Source organism: Haplochromis burtoni, unplaced genomic scaffold (assembly GCF_018398535.1).
Source record: "Haplochromis burtoni strain Fernald_Lab_line unplaced genomic scaffold, NCSU_Asbu1 Contig_147, whole genome shotgun sequence".
Classification (NCBI taxonomy): Eukaryota; Metazoa; Chordata; class Actinopteri; order Cichliformes; family Cichlidae; genus Haplochromis; species Haplochromis burtoni.
The window spans coordinates 331-15,266 of NW_024582508.1; the positions used below are offsets into that span (position 1 = coordinate 331).

Below are 14,936 nucleotides of genomic sequence, written 5' to 3' on the forward strand. Positions count from 1 at the left end.
CAGCTTGACTTTTCATCCAATCGAAAGAACCTGATGATTGACAACATTTAATATAAAATATATGTGCTTTGATATAATTAACACTGTTTAAATTGTGGCTTTCAGAGAATGGATACTCTGAAGCAGAGCCATTCAAAATAAACACTATTATTTCACATCACCAGTAAACTGATGACAGAAAATGACAGAGAGGGAGGAGGAGAAGCAACAAATGTTCCCAGCCAGACCGGAGATGAGTCACAGTGACACTCCCGGAGCTTTCAACTATATCAACATCACATATTGTACATGGTCGTCCTAAATGAATTTAGCATCCCAAGTTTTCATGAAAATGGAGATGTTCAATACTGTTTTATCATTTTAAGTAATTCCGATCATGCTGGTTTAAAAGGTGAGAGAATACAATTAAAGTTTGAAATTAAAGTTTTGGTGAGATTTATTCTGTGAGCTCCGGCTCTTAAATTGAAGAACAAACTCAGATGTTTTAAACTGACCACTCAATCATTTACTACCCACTGTAAATTATTCACTACACGGTGAACTAATCAGTGAACAGATGCAGACAGCTGTTGATACATGCATGTGTCACTGCCACAGAATTATACCCCTAATTATCTCTGCCTCTAAAACAAAGGAAGAACACTGACACTTTAGTGTTACTACGCTCTGTAATTGAAAAAAAATCTCACTACAGCATTTAAATATACATTTGTAACACATATCATATGTGATTTTCAGACCTACTGTCTGAAGTTTAACTCAATTTTAAAGCCCTCCAAAAAAAGGCGTCAGAAATTCACAGAGTGTGAAGGTGTGGCCAGGCTTGTTGTATGGAGGGAAAAAGAGGTTTAAGTCATAGAAAAAAAGCTGTAGGAATGAGTGTGACTGGGTGAAAGCATCTTTAGTACATGGTTGAATGTAGTAAAGGTTCTTTAAGTGCTCAGTAATAAGCATGTTATAGTTTTATGCCCAAAAGGCTGCTAGTGTTCACTGTCATCAAACAAGCACAAGGCTTTTTATTACAATGGACCAACTCTGCATGCACCCTTCATCTGGACCTCAAAGAAGCATAAAAGGAGTGACACACTAGTGGTGTCTGGTCTGCAACAGAGTATTATTAGATCCACCTTTTGGGCTTTTCTAAAATACACTGCAGTGCATCTGGTGAAGTCTGAAGTAAGAAATACAAGTTGGTTCAGCGAGCGTGAATCTGAGCCTTGAGCCCGGAGGATGTATGGGGTTGGACCAAAAATGACAGCCAGAATCTCTCACCTGGTATTCAATCTCACTGGGCGTGGCCTGTTCTCCCCTGGCGACCGGCTCGGGTGTCACGGCGACCGTCGGAGAGGCAGGGTCTGTGTGTTGTTGTGAAGGGGGAGGGGCAGGGCTGGCGGGCTCCTCCTCTTTCTGAAAGTCAGCTTCTGAGAGGTCATCCATCATGTTTATCTCTGCCTCTCGGTAGGCCCGTCGCTCTGCCTGCGAGAGAGGAAGGATACTTTTATTCCATCAACGTTGTTTGATGCACAGGTGTTGAGTTCACAGGATGACACAGGGGAAAAGTCTTTCCCACAAGAATTAAACACAAATGCCTTTAACGCTTTAATAAAAACACAAAAGAAGCATGTTCCCAAAATATCAATTATGAGATAATAAAAACACAGATTTCTCCTCTGGTAGATGCGAGTACATGCTGGCAGGTTGATAAACATGATTGAAACAAGAGAAGGTGGTCAGATAATATGTTGTTTTCTCCAACTGTTGCAAAAACAAGCAATTTATTTTAGTTTTGAAATGCTAATTTTCTAGATACTCTTCAGAAAAGTTGCCTAGTCACTTATATGCATGGTTCCTAAACATCACGAAAAGATGAATATATGAGGGTTTTTTTTATAATTGTGTGGAAAGTTTTAAACATGAACAAAGCAGCCTGATATCAGTCAGAGGGAACTGAACTGACTTGTCCCACTCTGACTCACACGGAGGAGAACAGTAGATTAAATCATATCTATACTTGTCTTGAAAATCTGAGGTTAATTAACATTTGGAAGTGATACAGACTGACTGAAGGCTTTAGTGTGTTATATTCCAGTACACGTCAAACTGTGGAGCCTGCTTTTGACTTTTCTACTAAAAACTAATGCAGAAACTGGTGCGCTAAAAGTCATTAAAGTCTCTGATGCTCAAAATTTCCTGGCTAGGAGATCCGGTCTGGTGTTAAAAGTGTCACCTCATATTCAAACTAAATCTATGCCCAAAATCTTTTAATTTTCTACCTCCCCAAGGCTCTTTTTCAAAGGATGGTTTGGCAAAGCTATGAGGTAATGTCAGCATTATCTTACAAGAAGGAAAATGTATAAAATGTTGTATTTGAAGTAATTGGAAGTTTTAATCAAGTTAAAAACATTAGAAATTAACAAGTGGACACATTGACAACAAATTGTTTTTCAGCTCTAGTTAATATTTATTAGGCCCTGGAAAAATAACTGTAAAAATGTTCCAATTTTTGACCTTATGTGAGTGTAAGAACAAATTAAAATTCCTATTACTAATTTCTGCTCCATGTCAAAATTTCCAACACCAGACTTACGATTTATGTCCGACTTTTTATCAGATTTTCCTTTGGGCAAACCTCCCACATGTACGCATATCCTCCTCCACCAGTACTGATATCATTAGATAATAGATTACTCATTCAAATGTTTCATCAAATAAGACTTCACGTTTTTAATAGGTTGTGTGGGTTTGCCATTTTGCTCTTGCTATTTTACTGTGAGTAGAAATATGAGAAGAATGAGAAAAAAATGCAAACAAAAGGTCCCTGGCTCAATGGTTTCTTTGGCAAGTGAACAAGCAAAAAATGTACTACTGAATACTGAAGCAGCATTTAAACAAATGTTTTACTATTTCAACTTTCTACCACAAATCAAGAAGTCAGCAGATCTCAGAGCCGGGCCAAATCAGCCAGGGGCTCAGCAAATGTCCCTCCACATACTGGTGTGGTAAATTTAACTTTTTAAGTTGCTTTAACCTGCCTACAATTTTCGCACAGCTGCAAGCCACATTGGAACCCACCTGGGTCTCACAAGAGGGCCATAAATTAGGCAGGTGGAAGGATCAGTCTTCTTTTTTACTCTATTTGTCCTGAGTGAAAAATGAATATGAATGATGTGAATAATGTCAGGTTATTTGAAATTTTAAACATTGTAAAAGTAGGTAAATAATAAACACACATAAATAGATATAGACCTACGTAGCTTTGAGTTCTGATATAGTGAATAAAGAGATTCCAATCAAGATAACTATAGATAACTAATATGAGCTAAACTCAAAATATTATTTAATTATTGTACACATACAATTCAGAATAAAAGAAATGACTGACTATTATTACCTGTATTTATTTTTTACTATTTTTTTTTAAAAATTTGGACAACAACAACAGTGTTGCTCTGATTGTCATCATCCCAGGGTTGGGATTTTCATTGACTATATTTAAGTTTGTATTTTATGGTTCTTGTATTTGCTTGTTGTCCACCTTTTCCTCTGTCTCTGTCTTCATGTTTAGCATGTGTCATTTGGTCATGTCATGTTTTACTGTGAAGGCTAGTCTTCTGCAGTGTCTTACTCTAACTTTTCTTCCTGCTTTTCTCTCGCCTTTGTCAATTACATCCAGCAGTGTCAGGATTCAGTTCCCTATCAGTCCTCAGTGTGTATATATAGTGCTTACTCTGTTCTGTCTTCTGTCATGTTGTCTGCTTAGAGTATATGAAACTATCAGTTTACTTCCTCCTTGTGTCCTGGTGCCCTTTTCCTCGTATCCTGTGTTCATTCAGTTTGGTTAACTGTTGATTGGTGAGGGGTTTTTTTTTGTTCCTATTCAACTCTCCACACAACTACACTGTGACATGAATAGCACAGGTTTAAGAATTTAAACAATAACACCCAAACTCAAAAGAAAAAAGTGACTCTAGAAACTTTTGAAGATAGTTAAAAAGATGACAGCTGACTGGCAACTTCATCAGCTATTATGTACGTTAAAATCTTCCCTGCATATTACTGTCATTGATCATGTCTGGCATGCCCGCGCCTGTCGAGGACATCGTCTCCTCCTCATGTGTGTTTCCCCATCTATGATAAACTTTGTTTTATTTCTGCTGGTCCGTAGCCAAACACTGTCCTTCGAGGAGGTCTCATAACTGATGCTTTTTGTGGTTCTTTCTAGCTAAAGTGGCGGCTGCTCTAGATCAGGGCCCTGCTGCCTCGAGCTGCAGGAACAATCCTTTAATTGTTCCTCTAAACAGGAAGTGAGTGGGGAAAGAGGGTGCGGTGGGGAGGGAGTTCAGTGGGTTCAACTTAGGAAGGAGAGAGAGAAAGAGAGGAAGAGAAAACAAAGAGCGAGAGAGTAAATAGGATTATATCATAAAACTGGAGAATACAGCACAGACAGAATGCGCAGCTCTTTGAGTGCAAGTCAGGAAGACACAGAGCTCAGATTTTCAACTTAGAGTTGACTTCATTGTACAGCAGTTGTGACCAATTACAACATCATACTATAAAAATACACGATTAAAATTACAAGTCTTGTATTCATACTTTCCCTAAAGTACAAAAGTACACCAACCCCCCCAAATGTGAATGAGTTTCATTATTAGTTTAATAGAGAGTGGGTTAAGGAGTTTGAGCTGTACTTTAATATTTTAGAAGTCAATGATCAGCTTTGTGTATAAAATCCTTGGAAAAAACAAACATTTGAATTCACTCAGACAGGCCTCTAGGCCCCGATCAATGCCTGTGGTTGCAAAAAGACTTGAGGTCTATGTCAAATCAGCCCTCAGCTCCCTTTATTTATGACCTTAATAAAACCTTTCCTGATGACTTTATGGTCTCAGTCACTAGTTTCCTGTGTTACTGAATAAAACCTGATTTTAATTTTGTAAACAGCACCCATTAGAGTTTAAAAGGAAGATAAATCAGGGTCTGGTTTACCCTTTGATTGACAATTCGCTACTGTATGAGAGTGGAGCGTTGCTCGATTTCTAGTTCAATCCATCCCTTCCTTTTTCAAAGCATTTTGTGGTGGCTGACGTACTCATCTCTGGACTTAACAGGAAAAGCTTGACGTCACAGTGGCTACAATCATCTTTATAATTTCTAAACACTCCACGCTTAGACTGGACTAGCTTTGCATCATCAAGTTCTTTATTCATCGTCTACTGGGCCTTGATGTTGCCCGTCATGTCATCCTCCAATGCAAGATGTTTTTATCTCCACTCCCCTTAGAGATTAAAGGGTTAGATATTAGAAAATGGAGACCCCAGAGGACAAACATGTGAAATAAAAGCAAAGAGATGGAAAGAGATACAGCAAGGAGACACTTTAAAGTGGACATAGCTACATATTTTTATTCTTGTACTCCACTTAAGTAGCTTTGCATGATTCATAAAACAACGTAATCCAGTTTTATTTTTCCAACTGAACCTTAAGGAAGCCCCTCAGTTCATTATTGTCTATTTCTGATGTCACATATAGCCAAGAACTAAAAAAAAAAAGTACAAACTCAATGTTTATAGCAGTCTGATGCCTGAACTTTTGGATTACATGAACAGATACTGACATTGTTATTTAAAAGTTTGAACAGGAGCACACTGGCCTCCAAATTTTAGTGAAAAGTAAGAATAAGTAAATATCAGAAGGGCACTTAGAAAGCGCAGACCTCCACCAAGGCCATTTTTAAATAAAGTAATCCAGGTCGGCACCAAAATAGTAAAGGTTATTTTTTTTATACCTCTCCTCAAGTTTCATGGAAACTGGTAATTTTGCACATTTCATAACATTACAACCTAAAACTCATAATTGTACATAAGGATGGCATTTGAGTAAGCATAGTGCTCACCTGTGATTATCAGTAATAGCTACCTGCAGAAAATCAAACTTCGGTGCTGAAAGATGACACAGTAATGTGGCCCTGAGTTGAGCTCTCAGCTTAAAAAAAACAAATAAAAAAAAAAAACTAACCATGTGCTCACTCCTACAGGTGAGGTCCTATTGACCTAAAATCTTTCTAACACTAAAGAGAACCATTTGTTTGTTACTGGAGCTGATGTAGAAACCTGCTGCATTCTGCTAAATAGAAAAAAGAAAAGGAGAAAAATGGTGAGGGCTACTGATGGCATAAATTCACGTGGAGGAGACAGTTTGTGACGGTGTTCTCCCGAGTATGACCCCGAGGTGAGAAGGTCACTTTTTCTCACTCCTGTTGGCCTCTGACCTCATAAAATCCTAATCAGCCTGTTACATGGATCATACACAAACCACACACACACTTGCTCACTCACATACACAAAGAAAGTGAGGAAATCTCCATATGTCTTCACTGGTCCCTAAAACATCTGGGAGACTTAAATAAAAAACTGTTTTTTTCCTTCCTGCAGCTAAATGGCAGCTATTTTTATTTTTCTATTAGTGCAAATGTTTTGTGCACTAAAAGTAAAGAAAGCACACTAAAAAAAAATACATTTATTTTGCAGTTAACCTCTCTTGAAAATACTAAATCAAGTGGATATTTGGTGTGAACACAGCTGGCTTTGTTATGAGTTTAGAAGCTATAACTAACTAAATACTTTGTGGTTTACATTAAACAGCTGTTCATACTGACCCTCCAATAATAATTCAAATTCTTTACAATCTCAGAAAAAGGCTTCCCAGGCCCTTTCATCAATATATATCAATTTTTGTCTAAGGAAATAATCTAGGCTGTAGTATCCAGTGCAGACCGACTGATTTCATATGAATTGAGCCCTTTGGCATTTAAAAGCCTGATGTTCTTTGTGTTTTGTCATTTTTACGAGAATTATAGAACCAAGAAGAAACAGGTTTCAGCCTTGTGATAATTTTCTCACATCACTCTGATCTTTTCTTGAAAGTGTTCTAATCTTTCTGTCGAACACAGAACAAACTGAGAAAATCCTCTGGATAAACTGCACAAATGTCTGGTGTATTTTTATTTAACAGTGTAATGGTGCACAGATTACATATGTACACATTAACCAGTTATTACTGTGTTAGTCTGGACAAGCTGACAGTCCTCTCCTTAGATTTCAGATTCCAAATCTTTACTCCATGGATTTTGCTTATACCGGTATATGGGAACTTTCTGATGGGCAGATGTTGTTTCATGGATTTGTTCTCTTAATGTCTTCAGACAGGCCACACTTCAGAAGCCAAGTTCACACACTTTTCATCAATTAATTCTTGTTTGGTTATTTTCCCTAACAAAAATATTAGATCTAGTTTCTTGCCATAATTTTCACCTGGTTTTCTGCCCCACAGTTTGAGATCCACTGATGTAATCCCAGACCAGAGTGGCTGGACTGTGGCGGCCACACCATCTGTTGCAGGATGAGTTGTTCTTCGTGTGGCTGAAGATAGATCTTTATGACTCTGGCTGTGAGTTTGGTGTCGTTGTCAGGCTGCAGAACGAATCTGGAGCCGATCAGATGCCTCCCTGCTGGTATTTTGTGACCATAAAATAAGTTCCTATACCTTCTGCAGTCTGTATGTGTGCATGCTGGATGAACCGTAGTTTGACATTTTTAACATACACACATGTCGCCCTTATTTACATTCCTTCCATCTTTGTTTAGGCATTCTTGTCATTTTACCCTAGCAATGTAATTCACCACAATATTTTGCCACAGTAACAATGAGCTTCAGGGTCAGACATTAAAATGTTATGCAGATACAGCAGGAATTAGTCCAATTACGGGTTTGGAATTCAAAAGTTTTTAGGATTGATGCCTGAAAAAAGGTCAGCTGTTAACACCAGCTGTAGAAATTTTGTTTTGTTCTACAACATTAAATATGCAAATATACCAATCTTGAATTTTGGCCCTTTTATGTGTCCCACAGAAGGTGATTGTGAATAAGTGGCTAAATGAGCTGGTTTTAAAGTAGTGAAGTAGGCCACGAAGTGCTGTACAGAGGAACCAAAGTGTTAAAAAGAAAAGCAGCAAGTCTAGAGGGCAGGAAAAACAAAGCTGGGCTCCAGTCTAATATCTTAGCTTAGAAAGATTCCCAAGTCATTGAAGAGACCCTGAAGTATCTGCTTGTCAGGCATAATAAGAGCTCTAAATACTTTAAAAAAAGCTGCTTCAGGTCGTCATTTATAACCTCATTTGGCAGAGGATACACTGGACCATCATTCATGGAAGTATAGAAGATAACAATATGCTGTAATTCACAGCCACGCTCTATCAGACTGTTCATGAAAACAACCGACATAACTGACAAGCGCCACAGATAATGTGTTAAATAATTAGTTCTTCACTTCATGTCATGACCTGCTGTCATGTTTTTAACCTCAAATGAGAGTTTGTTAAACCCACAGCTGAAGATTAAGCTGCTGAGATAAAATCTACTTCTGTTGAAGTTATTGCTTTGCGTGAAGAACGTAGGTTTATATATAAAAATATCTGAGGTATAAGTGAACTGAACATGAAATATTTAGACAATAAGATTGGTGGGCTGATTAAGGTCCAGAGGGAACACTGGGACTGTAGTTTGATGTGCTTCATAGAGACGTTGCCACACTCACGTGAATACACACACTCTGACCGTACTTGTCTTCAGGACTTTTCAGTTAATCTGAGCGATAAGAAGAAATGTGTGAGGACTGTGTGTGGATAGCTGTGATTTAAATATGGTGTAGAATAGGGCTGTGTCATATTGTACTGTCTGTGATAACAAAGGTATAATGTTTTACATGATAGAACAGTGCCATGTCGAGATATAAATTATACAATAATGCTATGCGTTTAAGTTGCCTAGCAACAACGACACAAGCCCAAACATGTCTAAGAGCAGGAGCAGCGTGCTGATGACCACTGAGTCCCTAAAAAAGGACAACCACCTCTATCCTCTAAGCAAAATTATTGGAAAAACATGCTTAAAAGCTGTTACCATTAAAGGTGGAAACAACAAACTTGTTTCACCAAGTCTACAAATGAAACGATACTAACAGCTGGTGATGTGTAACACAAAAGTAAATAAATGACTCAATCAAACATCGCTGGAGTATTTGTTAGTTGCACTCTATGTGGCAGGAAGAGCAAATGCTGGATGGTTATTACTCATGCGGTTATGTGGTGGTACAGGAGGGCTTTAAGCGACTGGCTAAAAAGCTCGACATCCCAGGTGGACAATATTGCTTTAATTTCTGTTTTATTATGCGACAATATTTGTGCAGGCTCCTAAAGACTTACAAGGTTAAGTTACTTTAGTTAAATGTTAAACCGAAGTGTCATGATTATGTTATAGTTAAAATTCTCAGGACATCATTGTAAGCTCCATATTGTTATATTTTGCTTTCTAGTCACTGAGCTCATTTACTTTATTTACTTTTTCCTATTTTCTGATTAACTGAGCTCCTTCTGTTCTGTAGTTTTTACCACACTGTACCATTTTAATTGAGCTATTCTACTTATTTTATGCTTTGATGTTATATGTTGTGTTTAAAGGTTTGGTATAAATGAAGTTTATCTTAAAACACAAAGAAGAAAAGACTGTAAGGGGGTAGGACTGATCATGTATCAATTCCACACTTTTTTAGAAACAAAGGTAAGACACTGAAAATCTGAACTGTTCACATCATCCTAGACTCCAAGATAAAGAACAACCAAGACTGGATCCCAACGATCCTTCATTCTAATCACACACATGACAGGGGCAGAAAATTAAGCTCAGTGCTGCCTCTAAGAGGGGCAACTCTTATAGTGAGGGTGGAGATGCTCTGCAGAACCAGAAGGACACCTGGTGAACCTCACCATGGAGATGCCCATTGTGAAGCAGTAATAGTCCAGAGTTTGAGGATTGTACAGAAGACATCCACCCAAAGTTCAGGAAAAGAGGTCCTGAAACTCTGGGTTTTGCTGCAGTTCATTCTCATGGAATTTATACCTTAAAGCTAAGAATAAGTATTCAGAGAAATCATCACAAACATTTCATCATCACTAACGACACAGCACAGCAAAACATTTCAATCCAATGCAATCTCCAGCTTCTACATCATGCGTATCAGAATCTCAGTGGAGGTTTTCTGTGTTGTTTACAGGAGCAGTTTGACTATGAGGTGATAACCTCTTAATATTACCACCTTACGATTGTGACAGCCATGCGCACTGTAACTGTGATATAAAATGTTCATCCTGTTTCTTCTCTAAATTCTAAATTGTAATTTGATCTCAACCTGGGCTCATCTAAACTTTTTGCTGTTGCTGTGAAAGAAACTCAATCATTACGTGTAGCATCTGGACCGGATCATCTCATTAGAGGACTTGGAGCTGGCTCGTGCTGCTGAGTGAACTCGGCCAAAGCCAGTCCTGCTTACTGGATGAAACTGTGTTTGTTGCCTGGCAACCTTAGCTGATTGAACACTCCACCAGGAAGTTTTTTTCATGGATGAGGATGACTCACTGGTGACAGGCAGATATGCATTCATCACCTGCTTGGGTTTCTGTGAGCGCAGGGCTCTGGGCTGAAATAACCTGCAGGGTCAGCTTCATGCAACCAGCACTACATAAAAAAACACAAAGGGATTTGTCACCTTTATTCAAACTGTGGATGCAGTGAAGGCAAAAAATTATTATTAATCTGATAATATTACTGGTAGCTTTACAGGGAATTTATAGCACAAAAAGGTTTTACATGCAGTTATTTCAGCACAAACTACTATTTGGACCGTTATTTGGTGTACTCCATATGGCCAACACTAAGTTTTGCAATAAGCAATACATTGAAATATATTCCAATATAGTGCACATATACTTGTATACTTAGATATTTATTTTTTACTATATTACCTTATTTATATTATTTATATATATATATATTTATATATATATATATGTTTATATTTTACTTTGTCTTACAGCTAGGACTGCTACAAATAAAGAAACATACGTAGACAGATGTTAACTAAGCAATGAATTATGAGTAAGCACAGCTGTTTGTGGGCTTTATAGGACAGAATACACTTGCAGTATAGGGCATGCACTAAAAACTGAATTAAGATCATTAGAGCAACAGCATTTTTCACAGTTTAAACATATGTATATGACACAATTTATCACATTCTTTAGTGTTAGCTAGCAAGACTTTGAAGTAAATGTATTTTAAAGAACACATGCTTTGTCTCTTTAAATCATGATGGCAACGAAGAAAACAGAGCTTTAAAACAAATGGTAACCGTTGTATTTTAACCCAAACCATCATCTGTTTCTAAAATATGTAAACCAAATCATCTTTAACAATAATCAACGATAACCAGTAGGCCTTACTTCCTACAAGCCAACAAACAGTTGTGCTTAGTGTGGCCACAAAAGTTTATATGTTCGTTTACTCTGTGAACAAGTACTATACAATGGTGCCGGTTAACATGCCTGTTATCTGCTTTCTTGCACAGATCCCTTATTTTTTGTAAAAATCTAAAAGAAGAAACTTAAATCAAGGAGGAGTATTGAATAGAAATATTAATATTAGGAATACAAATATAATAAATAAATGCAGATATTGTGTTATGAGGTAAGAATTTCTGTATCTGGTGTTGGAGAAAGTGCTGCTGCCAGTCTGGTAAGAAAATTTGCCCCCTTTAAAAATTTTAAACATTATGTAAATGGACACAAATTGGGTGCCGGAAAATTTTTAAATGTGTGTCTAGAGACACGGATCAATAGAACGGAGGTTATGATTATTTCAGGAACTCCTTTGAGACTTTGTTGGATATAAACATGTTTTGAAGGACACGTTCCACCTACGGACTCAAATTATATGCAGTCCAATTCTTTTCATTTATGTTGTTTTTACTGCATTGCTGCATTTCTTTTGCTGTTATATAGATTGTTTTTATGCATTGTAGTATGACTATATTTTTTTCTATATTATGCAGGAGAGGAACCTGGTTTGTGAACCAGTTTAAATGGGGTAAGGCCAGTTAAATGAAACGTATGCACTGAAATCTTTGAAAATACATGAAACAACAGACTCTGTCTATGGAGCTTCCCATCAGCCTCTAAATACTTCACATCACCTGGAGCAATTACAATCAGGTGCCACATAAGGACAGGTCTTTTGTTTTCTGCCCACACAGCTGCCAGCTCACTCAAAGGCAGCAAACACTCTTTTAATAATCTGACTCAACATTACGACTGAGGGCAAGTTTAAGTTCTCACATATTGTTTTACTACATATAACATCAAGTAATTTATGCTGCAATCAATAAAAGTGTGATGACTGTGAGGTTTGAAATGACCTTCCAACCTATAAAACACACAGTAATTAGGCCAGTTGGCAGCATTTAAGCTGGAAGACTTTCACTTTGCTGGGGCTCATTCAAGCCTCTACTCTATGTTAGGCTGCAGAAGATTTTCTGGGTTCACCCACATGTTTGGTCACAAATCTGTGTACTTTTTTTTTTTTACATCAACAACTCCTGTGAATCTTTCTGTCAAAGAGGAACTTCTCAGATTCAACCAGAAGGTATCATGATAACAAGTTAAAATTTGTTTTAAAACAAAGAAACATTTCTTTGTTTCTTTGTTTCATTGTTAAAGGAGGAAAATAACCTGAAATGACTGAATCTACTTGAATTTAAAGAAAATTCTGTAATACCTCTGGTTTGAAACGCTATAAATATATATATATTTGTATATATCTGTCTGCTAGACATCTTCACGAGAAAATGATATGTGTGTATTGTCATGTGAAGGACAAATAACAGCAGGAGATGGCAGAAAGACACAAGGACAGCGGTTTTAATGTCGTAAGTTACGACTTTGAACTTTCACAAACCCCTTGGCCTGGTCAACGTTTTCACTCTCAGTGCCACCCCCTCAACCTCTGACCTCTCACCCTATGACCTAACCAATGAGCCGTTACTTAAACCACACCCACTTTAAGAGCGTGACTGACCCTGACCTGCAGACGAACCCTGCATTGCTCAACACTGCATACACACACAGTGCAATTAAAAGAGCAGTTAAGACCCCTCCTCCCATGTTGTCAATAGGCAGCACTGCTCTTTCATTAGCATTGATCGCGGCCGAGGGACATGTTAAAGAAAGGCAATCAGTGTTTTTTCCAGGAAGCTCTCCTGAGAAATCCTAATGACATGGACTAAACAACATGTGTCTGATTGCTGTTTAAGGACAATAACAAAGTGTTCGGACTGACTGTAGCATACTAATTTGGTGATCTGGTATAGTTTTCCAATATTAAGTAGACATTTGGCCACTGGAAAATGGCCGAGCAACAAAAGGTAACTGTTTAAAAATACACCCAAGCCTGATGGTAATCCTGGTAACTTGCTGACATTTTCCATTTGTTTACATATTTGGTAATATGTGAACTAATGGACAAATGACCTTGTGACTGGGAATGTTAATCTTCTACCAAAAAAACCCCCTCTGGATTGGGTAGCCTTTAGTGTGCCGTGAATGAAGAGCTTCATATTTCAACCTAATTTGAGTGTCGTTCCAGCAACAAGAAAAGCAGGAAAGGCTTACAGCCATACAATCCTCTCCATTGATGAGATACTGTTACCTGGCAGATCTCACCTGACTATGAAACTGCTTTTCTGTCAATTTGAGCCTGTGAAAATGGGGGAGTATATAATTTCTAAACAGGAAATAATTGAGGCAAAATTTTATTATTGTTCAAAAACATAAGAATTTGAGTGTAACGCCTAAATCCAGTTCTTTCTTCTTAGAAACATTCATAGAGCAAAGTCTTCTTAATGTCATTGAGTGAATATGATCAAACTCCAACCTAAATTATGTTAATTATATCATACAATACTTTGACGATTTGGTGGTGTTCCCAATAGAGTACTGGATTAAACTTTTCAAAATACAAGGACACAAATAAACAGAAAACAAAATTAGTATCTGGCTGTTTTTTGGACACAACCTAAATACACCAAACTTTACAGCGTCATATTTTGGTGTTCGTTTCCAAAGTATCACACACTGTTCCACCCTCAGGGAACTACAGTTGTACAAGACCTCTACAAAGAGCTAGCATTATGAAACGGAGTCCAAGCTTTGTGGTCGTTTTCAAAATCTCTGAAGCAGAAATGAAGTTTTCTGCGATGACAGTTGATGTCCAAACAATAACCAAGAAAGATTGGCATAGGAGGTTGTCAAGCAGAGGCAAGATTGTCAAAGAAGATTTTTCTAAAAAAAAGAAAAATGATTGTTTGAATTTAACTTGTGTACCTTAGTTCTCTTTGCATTAATGGCTTCCAAACTTTAGATAATTACATCGGTGGCACACGAGGAAATTGGAAAGGTCTCAAGAGGGAAAAAGCAAAGTATTTTTGTTTTTCCTCTTGCATGGAAAGGAAAGGCTGTTTCATCACAAGCCAAATGAAAGCAGTATATGTATGACTCAATGATAAGTCTTAAAATATTATGTGCATGTTGCTTTAAGCAGGCCAAACAAGAAGTGGGAACTGAAGGGTTAATTCAGTAGAAGGGACTGAGAAGCTCTAAAGCTCTTTCCCTCCAAAACCAACAAGTAAACAAAAATGACCCCCACTAAGTCAGTTCAAACAGTCTGTGAGATGTTCTACTCCCTCCACTTGGTCTAAATCCAGCAGAAAGCATGAAAAAAGCTAAGTTAAACATCATTTTACTTTAGCCTGCCAAGCAAAGTCGTGTTGAAATAACTTGGCAATAGTTTGTCTCACATTTTGTTTTAAAAGAAAGAAAAGCTTGAACTTAGGGTCACATATCTTCACACACTTGCAACACGTGCACACAAGACAGAGAAAAAAATTAAATCACTTACAGGCCAGGTATGGTAGCTCTGCAACTGCAACCCTTCCTCCCTGGCTCTCTTCCTCTCTGTCATTTTCTTCGTCTGTCTCTCCTTCTCTCTAACCT

General features: G+C 37.7%; 1 protein-coding gene across 1 annotated transcript in view; it reads right to left on the minus strand.

The window, feature by feature from the left end:
- Positions 1 to 1,272: 1,272 nt before the first annotated feature.
- The window catches only part of LOC102297513 (DNA (cytosine-5)-methyltransferase 3A), a gene marked incomplete at its 3' end in the record, with an annotated part of 70,812 nt that continues 57,148 nt past the window's right edge, over positions 1,273 to 14,936 (minus strand). Inside the window, 1 exon segment of the mRNA XM_005931576.3 lies at positions 1,273 to 1,476. Within this exon segment, the coding sequence (XP_005931638.2) occupies positions 1,273 to 1,476 (204 nt within the window).